Genomic DNA, 22,186 nt, shown 5'->3' with positions numbered 1-22,186 from the left:
TCCATGATGTCATTGTAGGGCTAAATCCACCCTCATCAATTGCCCCCCACTCCTGAGTTGAGGGCAGCTCGACGAAGGGAGTAGATTGTTCCTTTTGGCCTTGAGTGACTAATTTGATAAGCTCGCCGTCTTGATTATCGGGGCATGATAGTGAATTCATCCGCTCGAGGACATCTACCTTATTAGGATGCAACCATCAAGGGGTTCTACAATTTGACGAAGTACCTCAAGAGCGAAGTTCGTCATGCCACCCTCAAGAGGGGGTTTCAACTGTGTGACTGTCTTGTCAGGTCACTCCACTTAGGTAGATTTTGACGCAATGTCCCTTAAGCCAGTTCTCAAAAGAGTAGCTAGCAAGGTCAATGAGGAGCCTAAAACCGAGGTGGAGGTTGGCCATGAAGAAATTGACCATTTTGCATATCTACCATGGTTTCGAAAGTGAACTAGTCTTCCCTTCCTTCATTTCTTTCTCTCTCTCTCTCTCTCTCTCTCTCTCTCTCTCCCTTTTTCTCTTCTCTCTCTCTCTCTTTTTTTTTTCAGGTTGGCGATGAGATGTCGACGTCCTTTGAGGTCAATTTATGACCAGCCAACTTTAATTCTTTCACCTATTCAGATGTCTTTGTAGCAATAGAGAATTTTTTTTTGGTAGGAAAGGTAAACTTTATAATCAAAGTGAAAATACAGAGGAGGTGGAAAATCCACCCAATTTGCTAGCCAAAGGGGTATCACTTAACGACTGCTTAATGGCAAGTACTAGATTGTCACGCTTCAAAATTTGGGTACTGGCTATCGCATTTTAAAGTTCGGGGACTAAATTGCCACTCAAGCCAAAGTACAAGATATTGATTGGAAATTTTCCCTTAGGATAAAACACAAAGATCACTTTTATTTGTTCATAATTGCAAAATAAGCCAATGCCAAAAATATCATTTACATTCCCACTAATGCTTGTTACACAAAAGCCCCTCTTTTTGTTCAATAATTGGAAACAAGCCATGGTAATTGCTAAAGCCTCCCTTGAAGTTTATGACTATTGCTCAAATGTCCCCTGAAGTTTGATAATTGCAACCACCTCCCATGAAATTTCTGACATGATTGCAAGTAGACCCCTTTGTAAAATACTCTAACAAAAGACACGAAAATGTCCAAAACACCCATGCAGTTATTATTGATATTGAGGCTGATTTATATAGAAAAAATAACACGAATGTTATGAACAACGAAAAGAAGAGTTTGAAGTTGCACTTTTACCTCTGAGTAATTGATAGGAAAGGAAAATTTTGAAAATAAATCAGTTTTGGAAAAGAGATTAGAAGGGTTGGGGTAGTGGTTGATATCAAGAAAAAATTTAAAAATAAACATTTTGGTTAAAAGTAATTGCATGGGTATTTTGGTTTTGTGCTTCTTGTTAGAGGATTCTAACAAGGGGGTTTACTTGCAAGTTGCAACTGTGTCAAAAAGTTCTTGGGAGGTAATTAGGATTACCAAACTTTAGGGGACATTTCAACAATGATAAAAAACTTTAGGGTAGGTTTTAGCAATTCACACTTTCATTTATTTAGACTTGAAGATGACCTGAAAGTACATCTTTTGTTCTTGTATATGGACAAACAATTTATTCTTTAACGTGTTTCTTTTTTTTTTTTTTTTTTTTGAAATATCTTTGACCTATTTTCACTGGTTCAGTTCTTGATCATTAAGGTAGTGGATGATTTCATCTTCTTTATTCCCACCAAATGGTGGGTTAATTCTTTATTTTTGTTACCTTAAAACCCATATCATCATATGGCATGTTATTTGCAAGAGTAAATGATATTTTTGATAGAAGTTCATTGTAAGGTTTTCAATGGTCGAAGGAGCTAGAGTTGGATTTATCACAGAGAAATTTATTCTTCCAAAAGCAACAAGAATTCAAATAAAATTCTGATGAAGGTAACCAATAAAAAATATTGTTGTATTTATTTATTTATTTATTATTTTACCCCACAACTTTACTCTAAGTGGAGTAGGCCATATAAAAATTTGATTATGCATCATAGAAAAAAGCAAATATAGGGGAGGACATAGCCCACCTTGTTTTAGCCTGATAACAGATGAACTCTTTGAGACACTCTCAACTCCACCTTAAGAAAAAGAAAACTAATACAACACATTACACCAATTTAGGGATAGGAGACTTTGTTTGACTTGGTGACTAGGAAAAAACTATAAAGACAATAGATAATCCAGGTCTTTTACATTCGTCCAAAATATTTTTATAAATAAGAAAAGCATCAAAAGCCCCAAACGGATTCTTTGAAGCTAGAGCCTGCACTAAAACTTTGTTATCGCTTTCAATCACTAAAGGACCCCTATTGTAAAACTTTGTCATAAAGAAAGTTTGCCATGAGGAGAAAGACAAACAAGGTGTTATTCAAATATTTAATTTTGAAAATTTAAATAAGAATGATAAATACAATAGTCTTATCCATCTTTCCATTAACGGATGCTAACAATATTGGGGGAGGGGGGGATTTACTCAATTGTCAAATACTTTAAGGCTGCATTTGTTTGAAGTGTAAATTCATTTTTACATCGATAAAAAAGGTGGTGCCAGTTCAGTAGTCGATGGAAAATGAAATCGGATGGATTTGAATTTTTACATTGATGACGTTTGATTGTCACAGAGTAAAAGTGAAGCTTTCCACTTGTTTCTGCTCTGTCACTCTTCCTTTCGTCGGACCTAGATTTTTCTCTGTAGAAGACTAGAGCTCTCCTTGAAATTCTCCTGGCTCCTGTCTTGCAAATTTTCCACTCTGAAACGTTGGAAACTTCCACTCTATTTATGCGTTTCTACTCTGAAATAAACCTGGCTTCTGTCTTGCAAATCTTCCACTCTGAAACGTTGGAAACTTCCACTTTGTTTTTGTGTTTCTGCTCTGAAATTCTCTTGGCTTTTGTCTTGCAAATCTTCCACTCTGAAACGTTACAAATCTTCTACTCTGAAACATTGGAAACTTCCATTCTATTTCTGTGTTCTTTCTCTGAAAATCTCCTGGCTTCTGTCTTGCAAATCTTCCACTCTGAAACGTTGGAAACTTCCACTCTGTTTTTGCGTTTCTGCTCTGAAATTCTCCTGGCTTTTGTCTTGCAAATCTTCCACTCTAAAATGTTACAAATCTTCTACTCTGAAACGTTGGAAACTTCCACTCTGTTTCTGCGTTTCTTCTATGAAATTCTCCTGGCTTTTGTCTCGCAAATCTTCCAGTCTAACGTTGCAAATCTTCTACTCTGAAACGTTGAAAATTTTTACTTGCAGTGGAGGCAGCCGCAGCGGAAGGGGTTGATGGGACTAGCGTTTTTCTTCTTTCTAGGTTCTCTTTGTCTTTCCCTTCGGAGGTGGGTTCAGATCTGTCACTGCAACTGGTTGCAGCGATAGTGACGGAAAGAGAAAAAGGGGGGCGGGTGAAGAAGAAGAGAGAGAGAGAGATCACTCGCAATGGAGCCAGTCGCAGCCAGAGGGGCCGACTGGGTCCTCTCCGGCTCTCCCTTCGGAGGAGGGTTCAGATCTGCCGCCGGTTGCAGTGGCCGTGACGAAAAGAGAAAGACAAAAAAGGGGGAAGATGAAGAAGAGAGAGAAAACGAGCGAGAGAGGAGAAGAAGAAGAGAGATAGAGGAAGAAAGAGACGTTAAATTTAAATCGATAATTTCGAAGTGTATATTACATCGATTATTGATGTAAAGAAAATTCAAAATGACATTTTACACCGATTTTCGGTGTAAAATTACATGTTTACCAAACACATTTAAAATCGAACCGGGGTATAAAGTTTACCCCAGTTCGATTTTCTACCCCAAACAAATGTAATCAAATTTCTAAACAGTAGAGGTAAGTCAATTTTCTAAAATTTAGGGGATATGTTTAATACATTATACATAGTAATATATAACATGCCCAAAGATGTGTTCCTATTGGGGAATCACACTGAGGGATAACAAGTTAATCCTATTTGCTTTTAGATTTTTCATATCATACAACCAAAAAGAGGGTATGGACCTATTAAGGGCAAGCCAGGTCTAGTTTAGACCCCCCAAGGCTCTATACCTGTTTTCCGTAACTCTAAGGACCAAGTGAAGCAGGCCAATGATTCAATCGCCTGAGTCAAGCAGGTTTTGACCAAGTGAACGGTTTTTTTATTTTTATTTCTTTTTTCGAATGATGGGTTTTAGAGAAACTAAACCCGAAGAAAGGGTTAGGTGACACTTCGACCATCTGGATCAACGGGGGTTAAAAACATTGATATATTTTTGCCTCGTATATGGGGTGGTGAGGATCAAGGCCTGTGCTACTTGGTTAATGGGCTTTGATACCATATTAATAAATCATTCAACCTAAAAGCTTAAGCTGTGTCTATTGAATAATGTTGCTTTGATTTGGATGAATTTCAACGCCGTTTTTTTGGCTTAAAAAATCTGAATTCATTGCTCAAAAAGAAACTAATAATGAATGGAAAATTACTCTGGTTACAATGCATAAAATAGTTCAGTGAAAACCTGGTTTTTAACTTTATTTCATGGACAATTACAGAATATCCCCAATACAATACATGATCAGTTATATATTCCTCTTTGCTTCCCAAACAGTAATTCAGCAAACGTAGATGTCCTCAACCATTTTATACAAGGATATACAGTGATGATCTTTCTCTATGTTTTCGATAATGTGGTACTCACTCCAAAGACAGTAATCTCTGCTTCAACAATGCATCTATCTTCAACTAAATATCCCGAAGTTTTTTCATTGAGATGATCAAGTGCAATGAACCTCGACCACCCACAAACCCGGCTTGATCCACTAAACCAATGATTAACTGAAAAAGTGAAAAAAAAAAAAAATTAAAAGCTAAATTTTATATATAGCTGGCACATAGAGCAAGCTTATTTCACTACTCTATTTGGATCATCAATTGCATTTGGAGTAGATAATTCTATTTTAGGCGTTTGATCCATATAGTTAGTCATCTCATAGAGCAAAAAAAAAAAAAAAAACCCTACTATTCCCATACTTAAGCGTTTGACAAATATGATGTTTATGATTGGTTAGTAAAATTTTAAGATGGCCATCCCTCCGTCTGAATAAAATTTGGAGTTGAAAAAAAAAGAAAGAAATAAAAAGAAATGAGCATCAGCCCAGCCCTTAATTAGATCAAGTAAACTTAAACCATGTGTTAATCTGCTGGTTATTTATTAGTGGGATCCATCGCTGAATCTCTATATTAAATTTTAGGATAAATTGTTGAAACTTCCTTTCAAGTTTCTGACTTTTGCTAAAACCCCCCTAAAATTTCTGAGATAGTAGCAAGTAGGCCCCGTCTGTTAGAATCTTTTTTACAAGAGGCACAGGAATATCTAAAATATCCATGTGGTTACTATTGAGGCTGGTTTACCCTTGACCGATTGGTATGAAGGGAAAAATTGGAAAATAAATCAATTTTGGACAAGAAATTGGAAAGTTTGGGATATTAATCGATATGAAGAGAAAATTTGAAAAATAAGCATTGTGGTTAAAAGTAACCAATGGGTATTTTGGACATTTTCATGCCTCTAGTTAGAAGATTCTAATAGAGAGGGGTCTACTTGCAACTAATTGATATGAAGAGAAAATTTGAAAAATAAGCACTGTGGTTAAAAGTAACTAATGGGTATTTCTGAACCTTTTCATACCTCTTGTTAGAAGACTCTAATAGATAGGGGTCTACTTGCAACTAATTGATATGAAGAAAAAATTTGAAAAACAAGCATTGTGGTTAAAAGTAACTAATGGGTATTTATAGACATTTTCATGCCTCTTGTTAGAATATTCTAATAGAGAGGATTCTACTTGCAACTGTGTTAGAAAATTCAGGAGAGGTTATTGCAATTACCAAACTTCAAGAGAAGTTTCAGCAATGATCAAAAACTTAAGGGAAGTTGTAGTAATTTACCCTAAATTTTATGTGGCAGTATATATTTACATATGGTGGAAGGTGCCTTTCCATTCCAACTTAAGTGGCTTGAGCCCGGAATAACCAAACTAACCTGGGGTCTATGTTTTGCTTTCAGTCATCACAACTGGTACCAAATCTGAACAGTAATAGAATAATTTGACCTATTAATAAAATAATCGAAAATTTTCCCTAAAATTCCAAAACTTGTAACAATAATTTCATTTGAGCTATGTATCGGGTTTGAAATTTCCAAAATTTAAAACTAATTCGATCCAATATTCAGCAATTTATATATTTTTCCCACAACAACAACAATAATGAAATAATATTCTTCCCATATCTTTACCTCTACTAAATTGGTGTCTCTCGTATATTTGGTTAACTAGGCGCAAGGTGAACTCCACATAAACTTTGCCACCAAGAGGAAGGAGTTTGGAATTAACCAAAGCCAAGTACAAAGAAAGGCTGTTGGCCATGCCATCATCTTTTCCCTGGGGATAGAGTTTCACCTTCCTGCACACCAAATCAACTCTACATAAAGACATGGAGCTCCAACTCCAACAGTAGTAAGTGAGTAAAAAGAAAAAAAGGAGATAGAAATATCAAGTGAAATTGTGACTTCATTCGTACCATTTGTGATCAGCTGCATTGAACTCTTTAGATTCAGCACATTCTTTATCTATAATTGAGAAGTTGTCGATCTTCCAAGTGTGTTTGTAAGTGATAGCGTCCCTTATCATTGATAGACATTCACCATTGCCTGTGCTTCTTTCTTTGCAAACAAACACCTCTGCTCCGAACACACAGACATCCTCAACCAGGTATCCATTAGAAGCCTCGTGGAATTCTTTGAGCGTGATGAATTGGTCAAAACCCCACTCAGTCTTCATCTCACGAAAGCGCCAACCACTCACAGTTGCCTTTGTTTCTGTAAGGAATTCAAGCAATGTAAGACGAGAATTTACTGGTTGACCAGTTAACTTACCCCCAACAGGGCCACCCAGAAAAAGCGGTTGGTTGTGCCAACTTTCAGGGGTTGTTGGGCTGAAACTACATAACCCATCAATATATGGGTGGAAGCGGAACATATGGAGGCCTATTGGCCCCATCAAAATGCTTTCTAGATATGAATAGAATAAATCCCACTTGAAAGAGAACTTCGGCTCCTTCAGGTAAAGAAGGAATGCTCCTTTTGATGGTGGATGACAATGCCACATCATTCATGGTTATAGAATCTTAACCTTCTCATGATAATACAGGTGACATCGTTTTAATATACAGCCCCCGTTCGTTTTCCTTATCTGGGTAAGTAAATTTACCCAGGCAACCGTTTCCCAAGTAAAATTTGCCCGGATAAGTGACATTACAGTATTCTTGTGTGTAACAATTACCTAGGTTAAGAGGCGGTGGGAGAGAGAGAGAGAATTTATCAGTGTGCAAGTAGATTGTTTATCCACTTTGCAGGAGGGTATGAGTTACCCGGGCAAGTAACTGATACTTTCTGTCTCTCGTATCCTCAATTACGAGAAAAGAACCGGTCCCTGCTAAACACCAGATAAGAACCGGCCCCATGAAACTCCTTTATAATATGAGCAAAAGCGAACTCGGCCCATGTTGGCCCATACTTTCAACCCTGCCGAATGGGAAAGCACCTAATAATTCAACAGGCTATTGTGGTAGGGAAGATGGTACCTTGAAGCATCAAGTATTTGTCTTGCACCTGATCGAGCAAAAACAATCGAAACACAGCACTAACCTCCCAACCAGGGTGGAGTGTATTCGTCTCTGCCATCACTAAGTAGAGAGAAAGATGATCTTTGGCATTTTTGTTCTTGTTTCCACTTGGGTAGAGTGCTAATTTCCTTGAAAAAAAAATTTAAGAAAGGGGTAAGAAAATACAGTTCTGAAAAACGTGTTCTTAGCTATTGCCAGGTAGAGGATTTTTTTAATGCCTCACTAAATTAGCTGAAGATTATTAATGCCTAAAGCCCAAACGCTTCAAGGCCAAAGTATAGAAGATTTTATGCATTGATGAAATCTAAAGAACAAACCCTAGTTACGCTTCTTTTAAGGCTCAGTTTGGGAGGAGTACCAATACAAATATGTAGAGTACAAAATCTTGTATTTTGTATTATTTTATATGCATTTGCACTCTACATATTTGTATTTGTATTCTTTCCAAATTTAGCCTAATATACAAATATTTGTATTTGGAAGCAGTACAAAGACAAATATGTATAGTACAAATTTATACAAAATACATAGTTTTGCATTCTATATATTCGACCTGGTTATAATTAGACCAAATATAGACCCACCTATATCTAATTTGATTTAATTTAAATGTGTATTCTTATGTACACTTAAAATTTATCTTATTGGTAATGTTGGTTTGAATGTTGCATTTTTACTAGACTTATCTGTTCAAGTTTCATAAAATTTATTTTGTTCATGATTTACAATATTAATGTCTTTTTCTGTTAATTCTTATTAATAATATAAAATATTCTGAGTTTTTAATTTAATTTATTAATGCCATTCAATGTCCTATTTGAGACCGGATTTAGTCAGTGCAAGGCCCGTTCCAACAGCTTGTATAGCCTTGCATTGGGTATATCTTCCCATGAAATAAAAAACAGAAGTATGGAAATGTTCCCAATGCAAGGCTGTAAAGAACGGGTATGACACTGACTGAAGTCCATCCCATCCTATTTGAACTTGATTCAAATCCTATATAAATCAGACTGATAACATTCTGTTTAAATCTGAAATTTGGATCTACCTATATCCAATTCAATCCCATCTATTTGCAGCACTATCAATTGGCACGGTGGATCAGGTTGACGTTCTTTGAGGAAAGACCAATCCCATATGGCTGCTAATCAATTTAGGGTTGTAAGTCAGGTACCCCATTTGAAGAATTTGCATTATTGCATGATGCTTGGACCCCTCGAATTTTGACAAGTCCTAAAACCAAGACCACCCAAATTACATCTGTAATTGATCATTTTTCAATTGAGGATTGTTCTGGTTGAATAATAAAATGTAATAAGGAAGAATTTACGACTCTTTGGTTACCTTTATAGGTTTAATTTTGAAATTGTTTTTTTTTTTGTTTTAATTTGCTTATTAATCTCATGCTAAGCACATTTTTGGCTTTATAGGGTTACGTAATGGGGATAGTACATCCCCTAACCTAGGTCTCTGCTACAACTATCTACATAACATATCAATTGAGCCACCCTCAGTTTATGTGCTTCTCATAAGATATAAGCTATATAAAAAGGAAAATTTGAAGTTCAATTACTAAAACATAAAAGATAATTATTTTTTCTACTATTCTACATGTAAAAAAAATAAATATATAAAAAACTTTGGTGAATAACTGTTGCTTCATTTTTCTCCCTTAAAAATTATGTTTTTAAACAGGATCCCATGCATCACACCAGTCACCACTAGGAGGGAAAAATGGTCTTATAAAAGTTCAAAACTGATTGAATACCAATCATGGGAGCAATGTATTGTTGGAATCCAAAAGTACAAGATAGCTCTGTCACAAATGAAAGTTTAGAGACCTAACTATCACTACCCCTTAGGGCTGTAGACAGATCAAATTTGGATTGTTCCAACTGCATCTACATCCGATTATAGAACCTCTAGATCCGCATTCGCTTCCAATTATCATGTTGGATTTTGGATTGGACTCGGTTTTAATGTACAACCATCTTATTGTGTTTAAAATGACCAAAGAAAATAAAAAAGTTTTAAAAACCTAAATATTTTTAACTTATATATGTATAATAAATGTTTATAAATATAAAATATTTAATTTATCAATTATAAACTTTATATAATTATATTACATATATACATAAAATAATAAATTTTATCTGACTTGGATTTTAATCGCATCCAATCTGATTATTAATTAGAAGCAAGTTCTAACATTCAAATCTGGGATAATCAGATTCAGAGTTGAATTGGGTTTTGAACTCTCCAAGTCCATTGACATTCCTACTACCACTCTGTATTTTACCCTTTTGTTCAAAAATTTATCATCTCAACAAGGGTTTTCTTTAGAAAAAAAAAAAGAAAGACAAAACACCCAAAGACCATTCGTTCATCATGCACACTAAGAGAGTTTGTCAAAAGTATAGAAGCAAATCTGACATTACGACTCCATTTGGAAGGAGTACAAATAGAAATATGTAGAGTGCAAAACCTTGTATTTTGTACTATTTTGAATGTATTTGTACTGTACATATTTGTATTTGTACTCCTTCAAAACTGAGCCTACAAACCAACTGTGTACCCTAAAACAATGTTTTAAAAACCGACCTAGAATTAGAATTGCTTTGGCCACTGATTTCCGAGTCAGTAGATGGCCCATTCCAAATTAAAAAAAAAATAATTAAAATAAAAATGGCAAAAAGCCATTGTCCAGATCGAACATGTCAATGATTCAACCACCCGAATCAGCAGGTTGCTGACCAACTCAATGGTTTTTGGCCAAATAATGGATTAAGGGTGAAACAGAACTAGTTTCCTAGATGATTCTCTGGCTAAAATATTATCTAAATATAGTTAAGAACTCAATATTATCTAAATATTATCTAAATATAGTTAAGAGCTCAATATAATGCATGCATGAATTTTACTCGATTTGGTTCGGTCCAATTACAAATGTCACATTGCTCGTAGGGATGCAACTTAATTGGGTTGGGTCAGGTTGAGGATCAACCCAAACCCAACCCAAAATCTTAAACCTTGAGCTTAGGCTTAAATTAATTTAATTATGACTAAAACCTAATTTTATACATTTACTAATATTTATTTTAAATATTTAAGTAATATTTGCAAAAAGATATAATATTTAACATTAACAAAGTAAAATAAATAAAATAGAACACTAATAGATCATATGGAAAAGCACTTATTTTATTAAGTAATTAGTAGTAATTTATTATTATTATTGTTAAAATTTATTAATATAATTAATCCAATACACTAAATAACTAAATTATTTTTATAACAAATCACTAAAATAAAGATTGATTAAAAAGTAAAAAAAAACTAAGTGCACTTATATTGATTTTCTAATAATAAGAATAGATCCCCAAGTGTCCCAAGTGTCCTTATAGATCACACTTCTAAAGCATATATATGTGTCTACCCGCTTGTATTTTTTTCTATGTATATACATTATGTATGGTCTTTTCAGATTTAAATTTAGCACTATTGATGAATTTTCCGGGATTTACTTAGAGTTATTCTAATGTATCCATGTCTATCCACCCTATTCATGCATTGCTTTTTTTGACACTCTTTTCCTCTTCTTTTTTCTCAACAATATTAGCAAGTAAACTCATACAAATACATGGGTTAAATAGAAATTTTATTAGGTTTGGATTGGCAAAATTGGGTTTTGAAATCAGTTAATTTCCAACCCTAGGTTCTACGTTAAGGTTGGGTTGGCTCTCAACCCTGACCAAACCCATTTGATTTGCAACCCCTGCTTTATTAAGAGAGTTAAGAGAGGTCAATGGAGATTTAAAAGGAAATTTGGGAGGGGGGGGGTTGTTACAAACATTAACTATGAAGGGAGGGGGTTAAGTATGATTTTATTAGAGAATAATGATGGATTTTATTAAAAAAATTAAGACTAAAAGAGGGCTTTTTTCTTTTCTAACTTACATTTTTATAGTTTAATTAACTAAAAATAGATAACCACGTATGTGAAAAATGAGAGGAACAAAAGATGCGTGCGAGCTCTGTGGTTAGAGGACCCCTCACCTATCATCTTTCCTCTTTCTAAAATAGATAAACAGAAGTGTGTGAGCTATATATGTGGTTAGAGGATCCCTCACCTACTCTCTTTCCTCTTTCTAATATAGATATAGAATTTTACTAAATATATGTTTCTATTAAGAAATTGGTGATTACAAATGCCTCCAAATCAAAGTCATTAAGGGAGAGAGAGAGAGGGAGAGAGAACATACCATTTGTAGCCACCAGCCTCAAAATGGTCAGACTCATATCTCTCCATCGAAATCTTTGAAAGTAAAGAAAATGACTGTATTTTCATTGTGAAATGAATGGGAGTTTCTTTTCTAGTTGATCGCGAAACTCCTGGAGAAAACAAATTTAATATTGATAAGAACGCCAAACACAGAAGTTAAAGAAAGGTGGATACATAGCACAAAAAAAGTTGTTGTGGTTCAGAGGGTTTGCACTATAGAAGAAGAGAAATTATACAAAATTGAAAAAAAAAAAGAGTACACCCATAGATCTAGAGAGAGAGAGAGTACCATCTTCCGGGCTGGAGATTGCTTGTGTGGTTTCCATAATGTTAAGAAACTTATTGTATACATAAATTAGTCAAACTTGAGTTTGTTTTATAGGAATAAAACTTACTGTATATTGATAGTAGAAAACGAAAGAAGAATCTATTGTATACCATCTTCATTACTTCATTGAAAAAGAGGCAACTTTATTCCACTCTTAGTCCGAGACCGAGCTTAATAATAAAGAAAAAACTCCAATTCTGTAGTAATTAAAGGGCCATTGATAATAGAAAATTGCTGAACTGAACAACTTATTACTTTGCCTTATAGTGCATAAAAAATTAATAATTCAAATATATAGTAATCTATCCAATTTAAGATTCAGCCATTAAAGAAACCACAAGAAGAACAAAATGATAGGTATTTCAATTCAGCCACTCCAGCAGTCAGCAAATGGCCCCTAACTGTGGGTTTTCCTTAAAATGACAAATAACATTTTATTCTAATCTTAGCTTAAAATCCTGGACAGTCATATTGCCTGCAAACTATGAGTATTAGGTAGGGATAGAATTGGATCCCTTGAGCTTTGGCCAAACCCGGGTTGCTTGGCCTGGGTTTTATTTTATTTATTGATTGATTCCATGGAACTACAAAAAGGAAGTAGCCCATCCCCATGATCCATAAACCCCTTAACCCTGGTGAAGGTAGGATTAGATCCCAACTCTCTGCCACAAACAACCAAAGACCTTACTAATTGAGCCAATTAGCACCTTCTGTGCTTTGGAATATGTCCTTGCCTTAACAAGGTGATTTGGGTATATCTTAATACTAGAAAAGAATCTTATTCCAACATAAACAACGGCATAAAAGTACTAAATGGCTTGATATTTGTACGACCCATGCGATACATAAGCATTGTTAAGGAAAATTGAGAGAAAATGAACCTTATTATAGATAGAGCATTTGATTGACTAAAAAGTTAATTTGAAATTGAATTTAAATGAATGTTAATTGTCTTATTTATTAATTAGTATTGGCAATATATGGGTTTTGTTTTTCTCTTTAACAACCTTTGAACTTTTCAAAAAAAAAAAAAAACATTATGATAAATTGGCCACTTTAAGGTAAAAACAGATGACATTAGCATTAGCAAATCTGTTAGACAATGAATAAAAAAATAAGAGCGTGCTTATGTGACACAGCTCAAGTTTGAAAAGGCCACTTTCATAAAGTTATTCTTCAGGATCTATGATGGTATAAAGTTAATTAATTAAATTAAATAAATCACAGTAAGATAATTAAGTAAATGAAGCCAATTATGTAAATTAAGCAATTGAATAAATAAAGTAAATTATTTAAGGAAACTAATTTTCAAGTTAGTGATTCGATCATTTGGTCTGAACAGATCAGCCCATGACATTTTAAATAATAAAAAATAAAAAATTGACTTGAAAATCTTTCACTGGGTCAAGTATTTTAGTGGTTCAATCGGGTCAATGGTTTATAGGGAAAGGAAGGGAAAGACAAGGTAACCTGTGCAAGGTTTATAAAGATTTCCCTACCTTTTCCTTCCTTTTGTTGCATTTTCCCTCAAACCAAACATAGTTAGGGATGATCATTATGACCTAGCCTGGCTCTAGCTCTAGATCAACTTAATCCATGTTCACTTATAGTTTTACTTTGATTTAATAGACTATAGTGGCGGTCATTGAGACCACCTCTTTAGATAGAACTACAGTGGCGGTCATTAAGACCGCCGGGTCTAAACCACCGGCTTAGACCATTTTTCTTGTAGTGACTCCTTTCCCATTTTAGTTTCATTCAATAAAGCCCATGCATCACAAGGTCCCGGCTATTAAGTTATATACTTATGTTTGGTGAAAAATCCGGAGGACTTAAATGGGCTGCTAGTCAGTCATTCAATTGAAAGATTATCCGCTTCAGCCTCTTTGAATAAATTATCTGGAGACCTTCAAAGCAGCTGAACCAGCTTAACTGAATATTCAGCTTAACCCTCCCAAACAGACCCTATGTAGGGTATAAAGTGACATAGAACTTACCAACTTGGCATCAATTCATTAGTGAAGCAAATCAGAAGTAGGTGCCATTAGGTTTTTATTGGTCCAGGTATAGCTTAACACTAGAAAAGCATCTTCTTACCCGGGTGTTAAGAAGTTGAGCATACGGTACAAGTAAGAAAGGCATATTACCAAATTGAAAAAGAATGAGTAGAGAAGGAATAAAAGTACCAAAATGGCTTAGTATTTATGTTTAACAAAATAAAGAAATCTCCCTTGCGAAGGCAATACAATTTGACTGCTTTCTATCAACTGTGCTCTGCAAATTCATGGATAATCAACATGGTTCTCTCCCTCTCTCTCTCTCTCTAAATACAAATATATTCATCACAGATTTGTAGTATTAGTTATTTCTTGAATTAACTTACTCATCTTGTTTATTCTAAATTTACAGGAACCAGAAGAACCTTTAGGAAAGATAAGCCTATTCATTACACCTTCAAGATTCAGTCCTTTTCGAGCCTTGCCAAGAATTCAATAGATAAATGGAACTCTTGTGATTTTGAAGTTGGAGGCTACAAATGGTTTGTTTAATTTGCTTCCTCGTGCACTTCTTTTGTTTAGATGAAATCGAGCTCAGTCTGCTTCTATAATAGAAGTTAAAACACTTTAATTCAGGGAAAATCGTCCAGTCTCATCATTTCATCAATTCATTATATTTAAAGACATATACACTATTAAATTATTAATACTTAAATCATTTCTTACTATTTTTAGATTTTACCAATGTCTTTTTTAATTTATCATGAGCTCTTCTAGTCCCTTCAATACAAATTACTTCTTCCAACTGATGTGATTATTAATCTTCTTTGCACATACCCAAACCATTTTAGTCTACTCTCTCTTTTTATCACCTGTTGCAAGTCCAATCTATATATCATATATGATTACCAAATATGGTTTGAGAACCAAAATGAATGTGAAAATATGATTCAAGCATTGTTCTTGAAGCATGACTCTTTCCCACATAGAAATACCATCTGAACTTAAAGTCAAAATGCTCAACCACTGATTTATGGAGTTGATCAGGGACAGAGGATAGGACAGGGCCAAAGTTGGCCCTGTGGCAGTGTGGCCCTAGGCCTGGATTGGACTATGAAACCCCCTAATGGGGAAATCTATATAAAGAAGTTATGATTATTGTTATTGCAGGAAACTGTCTCTCCATCTGAAGGGGAACAAGAACAAGGGTGTGAAGGATCATTTATCACTGTATTTGGGGGTTGCAGAAACAAGTTCTCTCCCTTCTTATTGGGAGGTCAAAGTGATTTTCAAGCTCTTTCTTTATGATCAGCTTCGTGACAAGTACTTGATGCTTGAGGGTAACCTGATACCCTTATGCCCTTTTTTGTTCATACCCGTTAAGACTTTTTCTTTATTTATGATGTAGTACCTTTAAAATCAAATTATCACACAAAAAAAGTTCTAATAACTTATTTCGGACTAGAGGTGTAAAGTGGGCAGTGCCGGCACAGCCCGCAGGCTGTCATGAGTCATGCCGTACCGCGGGTTGGACTGGTTCATGGGCCAAGCCTTGGCCCAAGCCGGGCCAAAGTTATTTTTGCGTATTTATTTAGAAAAATGAAAGAAAAAACTTAAAATTTTAATTTTATATGAATTTTGTTGTATACAATTGTTTCTATATATAATAATTAAATGAATTAGTATAATAAAAATGAAAAAAAGTTGCTTATTTTATTAATATATTATATAATAATAATTTATGTAATATATTATATATAAATATATATAAATAGTATATATGGGACGTATCGTGCTGGCCCGGCCCACGTCAAGCCTGGCACGACCTGTGTGCCATCATTCCGGGCCGTGTCGGACCGGTCCAGTCCGATTTACACCTCTATTTCAGACAATTAGATCAATAGGTCCAGAATGGTTCCCCACAAAGCACACCCCTCTTACACATCCCAACGTGCATTGTGAACATCTGCGGTACTTGTCATGGGAAGATATTCCCAATACATGGGTGAGATAAGTGGTGGGGCGCATGTGGGACTCACTCTATGGGGTACCCATGGGAATTTCCACACCACACTCTACAAGGTGTTGTGCAATTTGGTGTTCTGCCCCTATGCAACATTAGTGGTGTTTCTGTTTGAACAATTTAAGGGGCATTATTTTTTTGGATTTTGAGAGGGGGAAAGTTGGTCAATTGGATTTTGGTTCCCATTGACCAAGAACTCCATATTCTATTTTTAGATTTATGTTGGGGCCAGGGAAAGTTTGTTGTTTTGGGTTCACTTACCCGGTGGGTAAATAACTTTCCCACCTAAGAGAAAAGTTGCCAACACTTGAATGGGACAAAAATGTCCCTTTTAATAATAGATTTGTATGACTAAAATAGTCATTGTCTTATTTATCTGATAAATAAAAGAACATAGAAAAATGCACTTACCCGGGTAAGTGCTTCTCAAGAAAAACTTACCCAATTAATTGCATTTACCCCAGTAAGTAATTTATCGAAAAACAAACAGGGCTTAAATGTTACCTCTATATACCAATATAGTAAGTACATTAAAGAAGATTCATTATCGTTATTGGCTGTGTTTAGATGCTGATGGAAGAGTGAGACGCTTTCATGGGATGAAGACAGAATGGGGTTTTGATCAATTCCTGCAGCTCGCAGTCTTCCATGACTCTTCATTTGGATATCTTGTAGACGATACATGTGTGTTTGGAGTAGAGATTTTTGTCATGAAAAATACAGGAAAAGGCGAGTGTTTGTCTCTGATAAAACAGACCAGCCCATCTACATATACCTGGAAGATCGAACACTTCTCACAGTTAGTCAATGCATTTTACCATTCAGAAGAGTTTGTGGCTGAAGACTACAAATGGTATAAATTAATGTTGGACATGAGACATTACATTACTTGCATGAATCCCTATTTGAACCTTACACTGCTCTCAGCATTCTTATATAGGAATTTTTTCAGCCCAAATAATAAATGGGTCTATAGTTTTCTGCTTGTTGTTGTATGTTAATTTATGTTTAGGCCTTTAGGGCTGCACCTTGGGCAGGCCTGACCTGGGACCAGTTTAATCCAAAATTTTATATGGGCTGAGCTTTTTATGCTCGGACCGGTCTTATGCTAAAAACCTCAGAACTTTTGGGCTGGGCCTGGACATCATCCTTGAATAGACCAACAGAGCCCATCCATGTTGCACCTATATTAGGGATGCAAGTTTAAAATTTGGACTTCGGATTCCCCAATTAAAAGAATTTTAATTATATTGAGCTTAAGGGTCCATTGAAATTTAACAAATTCCAAATCCAACCCAACCCAAGTGGCACCCTTAACCCACATGTATCTTAATCATTGGCACCTTACGATTTTGCTATCATTCATCATATATATATATATATAATTTTTTTCTGTTTCTTTTCGCAGGAAAATTGAGGTTTATCCAAAGGGTTATGGGCTCAGAAAGGACAATAGTCTTTCAGCATTTGTGTCCTTGACAAATTCAGCAACCCTTTCCTCTTCCAAGGAAGTGTATGTGAAATGCAAATTACGGGTGGTGAACCAGCTTGATGGAAAACACATTGAAAAAGGTGAATTTAAATCTTTTTTAAATTTGATTCTGGTTATGTATATAAACATGCATATATAATATACATATGCATACAATAATGGTCTTTAAATGAAATAAACTTAAAGACCATTTTTTGTGTTATTATTCTTTATATAAGTAGGATTTGGGATTTAGATAAATATAATTTTTATGTATAATATATATTACTTATTTTATATTTAATTTAGTAAATTCATAATAATTGTATATAAATTTATTGGGATTCTAATCAAGTCTGAACCTAAGTAACAAGTCAATTATTTCTTATCAAATTAAATTTGGATACAACCCCTATTCAAATTTTGTTCAGATCAAGGCTCTAAATATTGATACAAGTTGATACATCCCACAATACAAAACTAATTTAACCTATTATCCCAGTAGAATAATTTTCAGATTAAACTTACTCCCTTTTCTAGCACCGATTATGTGTAAGCTCAATTATTAATTGGAAACAAGTTTTTTTATTCAAACTGCACATTAAACTTTTGATATATGCATAGCAGTCACAATCCAAGAAAAAAGGAAACAAGAATGATCAAACAGGGATTGCACCCCTCTTAGCAGCAAGGCCTGTATTGTTGGGTGCTTTTATTTTTATCCTTTTAGTTTTTTTTTTTTTCAAATTAAACCTGTTTAGGGAGGTCGGTATAAGGCCTGTTTACCCCATGAAACAAGTCAATTAAGCCCCGAAACCCAACTTAAAGAGGCACCGATACAAGACATATTGGCCGGTACATTGTGAAATTTTGATACTTGGTTCAGATATTATAAATATATATTTATATATAAAGCATATTTATTAATTTATAATATATAAAATAGACATAAATATATATACAAATGTATGTATATCGGTCGATTCAGTTAATCGCTAATTTTTTATATTGGTTAACTGAAACCAAATTGAAACCTTTAATTTTTTAAAAATATCAAATCAAAACCAAACCGACCGACTTAATTAACCGATTTTTTAATTCATTTTCAATTGATTTTTTGATCAATTCAGTTTTTCGGTTTTTTTGCTCATCCCTAACCCTAGTGTTTCTTTCATCCATTTTAGCATCATCATTACATGGATGTAACCCTCATTCCTGTGGGTTTTATTCTTCCCAAATCTTTGCAGCTATTAATCTTCAGAAATATGTTTCCACAAGTAGTGACTGGGGTTGGTTTGATGTGGTTCCTCTTAACGATCTCAAAGACCCAAAAAAGGGTTTTCTAGTGAATGATACTTGCATCCTCGAGGCAGAGGTTACTATTATTGCAGTAGTTGATAAAATGTCGTGAATTGATTTCATGTATAGCTTGAGCTTCACAAATCATGGATATCTGTAAAACCATCTGGGATAAGCATGTTAAAGTCGTATATTGATCAAATGATGTATAATTGGCGACACAATGCAAAATCCACCCTGTTTCTGCAAAATCACTGGTTCATTTTGTTCCTCAACGACTAAACATATTCCTAATAAAAAAAATTATTCTTTTGTCCTTATGTAAAAATATATCAAATGCAAATGCCAATCTTGCCAATGCTTTCAATTGGATTGGTTTTAGTCCAATCTGATCTAGTCCAGTATGAGTTTATTATAAATGGATCAGGTCCAATCCAATCCAATGAATCCTCTGGACTATTTTAGACCAGTCTAAGATTATGTTTGGGAGTGCTTAAAAATAAGTGCTTATTTGGACTGAGAAAATGAAAGACAAAAGAGTCACAAGCTTATTGGAGAAAAAGACCACCAAATGTCTAATATAAAATAAGTGCTTATTTAAAAAGAAATAAGCACTTAAAAAAGCTACGTGCCAAATGTAAATAAATGCTTATTTGAATAAGCACTTATTCTATAAGCACTCTCAAACATGGCCTAATTCAATGTCTAGACTGTTCATCTGTTCAAATTGGTTTTAATTTAGATTGGTTCTAACCCAATATTGGTCCAGTAACACTTGTGTTCTTATCTTTTATCAAGGGACTGGATATTTGTTCAATTTGACCTAATCCAATATAAAACCATTACAGATGGACCAGGCCCAATCCAATCCAATAAATATTTTTGGATCATTAAGTCTGGACTGGTCCATTTCAATATGTTTAATTGGTTCATTCAATCCATTCAAATTGATTTTGATTTAGATTTTGGACGGATCCAACCCAAAATTAGTCCATTAACTTTACATGCATGCGAAGTGATGAGAGGTTGAGTGATTGTAGGGCTTATACACTTGATGACTGGCATGGTATGTTATTATTGTAAAAAGTTAAAACAGCCCCTACTCTGGACTCCTTAAAATCCAATATTGGATTCTTAATAAGAATACACTTTTTTTCCTTTTTTTTTTTTTTTGAGAAAGATAGTAGTCAATTCATTCAATAAATCATTGATGAACACAAGCAATAAAAATCAGAAACCAGACACCCAATACATGTACGGCCTATGCAAAATGCTTAGGCTAAGTTTGAAAGGAGTATAAATACAAATATGTAGGGTGTGAATCCTTGTAGTTTGTCTTGTTTTTTTTTTTTTTACGTATTTGCACAGTAAATATTTGTATTTGTACTCTTTCCAAATTGAGCCGAGGCATGTAAAGTACAAATACAAATATGTAAAGTACAAAACCTAGTATTATATACTGTTTTGCATTGTACATATTTGTATTTGTACTATTTCCAAATTGAGACTTAGCAACAATACAAATACAAATATGGAAAGAGTACAAATACAAATACAAATATGTACAAAATAATACATTTTGAAAAGAGTACAATTGTACAAAATAATACACTTTGAAAAGAGTACAGCTGTACAAAATAATACAAAATGCAAATATTTAGAGTACAACTGTACAAATACAAATATACATTGATGGAACGCTATCTGGGTGCTCCTAGCTAGAAGGCAGCTTGGACGTCGATGCTTAGTTGGTCAATCGAATTGCAAGGGAAAGTATCAGAGAACCCAGGGTGGTTAACCCGACGAGGTCACTTCGATGCTTAAGTTATTACTTAGTGATGAATTGTGAGCTAGAAATCAGTAATCTTGAGAGCTAGAATGCACTTAATCATGCCTACCTTGTGTCACTGAGGTAGATGCCCTTATATAGGCGTTGTTTGGCGTGGGCTTCACGCATCGTGTCCGAGGTCTCTGGGAAGACGTGCCTAACCAGCCCAATGTCCTCGAAGGTAGCCATGCACGTAGACCAGTCTTCGTGTCTTGTTCGATTTTCTCAAGAACATTCGTTACGTGGACCAATTTCCGAGAAACTCAGGAGTGTCAGGATATGCATGCCGAATTGGTTGGTGAGCACGTCTCGTAGGTCGCCACTTGGACCTCAATTAGGTCGGCAAGCCCTCAAGGGAGGTCGCTCCTCATCAAGGTCACTTCGACTGTACTAATGAGGTGCCACATGTCGGCACTGGACGAGGTGCTAAAAGCCGCTTAGAGTTGTGGACAATCCCCAAGTCGGCGGCAAAGGCAGGTTGCCAGGTCGGGGCGAAGTTAATCGCGATCTGGGACTCCAAATCGTCGCTTAGGTGGTGTCTGTGTGTCATCCAGTTGTTCCATGATGCCATGTGTCATGATGTCATTGGAGGCCTAAATCCACCCTCATCAATTGCCCCCCACTCCCGAGCTGAGGGCAACTCGGTGAAGGGAGTAGATTGTTCCTTTTGGCCTAGAGTGACTGATTTCATAAGCTCGTAGTCGTATGCACCAGTCCGATTTGCTCCTCAGGTCAGAAGGGCCCTAGTGTTTGAAAGCAGCCTTATGCAGGACCTCACCGTCTTGATTATCGAGGCACGAGAGTGAATTCATCCGCTCGAGGACATCTACCTTATTAGGGATGCAACCATCAAGGGGTTCTACAATCCAACTAAGTACCTCAAGAGCAAAATTCGTCATACCGCCCTCAAGAGGGGGTTCCATCTGTGCGACTATCTTGTTAGGTCGCTCCACTTACGTAGACTTCGACACAATGTTCGTCGAGCCAATTCTCGAAAGAGTAGCCAGCGAGGTCAATGAGGAGCCTAAAACCGAGGTGAAGCTCGATTGTGAAGAGATCAACCATTTTGCATATCTGCCATGGTTTTGAAAGTGAACTAGTCTTCCCTTCCTTCGTTTCTTCTCTCTCTCTCTCTCTCTCTCTCTCTCTCTTTTTCTCTTCTCTCTTTTTTTTTTCAGATTGGCGATGAGATGTCGATGTCCTTTGAGGTCGATTTAAGCATAGTGATGGCAATACTGCCGAGATAGATAAACGG

General features: G+C 35.3%; 2 protein-coding genes across 2 annotated transcripts; one reads left to right on the top strand and one right to left on the bottom strand.

The window, feature by feature from the left end:
* Positions 1-4,520: 4,520 nt before the first annotated feature.
* On the bottom strand, positions 4,521-12,327 carry LOC148864788 (uncharacterized). Its single transcript, XM_088981496.1, has 6 exons — positions 12,275-12,327; positions 11,966-12,095; positions 7,659-7,828; positions 6,597-6,894; positions 6,313-6,479; positions 4,521-4,850 (listed from the first exon to the last, which is right to left on the bottom strand). The coding sequence occupies exons 1-6, from the start codon at positions 12,309-12,311 to the stop codon at positions 4,687-4,689; spliced, it is 966 nt and encodes a 321-aa protein (XP_088837622.1). The 5' UTR covers positions 12,312-12,327; the 3' UTR covers positions 4,521-4,686.
* Positions 12,328-14,492: 2,165 nt separating this feature from the next.
* On the top strand, positions 14,493-19,305 carry LOC148864787 (MATH domain and coiled-coil domain-containing protein At2g42480-like). Its single transcript, XM_088980436.1, has 6 exons — positions 14,493-14,613; positions 14,723-14,852; positions 15,481-15,650; positions 16,901-17,186; positions 17,742-17,905; positions 19,052-19,305. Exons 1-6 carry the CDS (start codon positions 14,598-14,600, stop codon positions 19,213-19,215), a joined length of 930 nt encoding a protein of 309 aa, XP_088836562.1. The 5' UTR covers positions 14,493-14,597; the 3' UTR covers positions 19,216-19,305.
* The last annotated feature ends 2,881 nt before the right edge of the window (positions 19,306-22,186 follow it).

Source organism: Nelumbo lutea, chromosome 3 (assembly GCF_056320005.1).
Source record: "Nelumbo lutea isolate HS-2025 chromosome 3, American lotus-T2T, whole genome shotgun sequence".
NCBI classification, from domain to species: Eukaryota; Viridiplantae; Streptophyta; class Magnoliopsida; order Proteales; family Nelumbonaceae; genus Nelumbo; species Nelumbo lutea.
The sequence above is the reverse complement of the archived record's forward strand: the minus strand, read 5'-3'. Positions and strand labels throughout refer to the sequence as shown.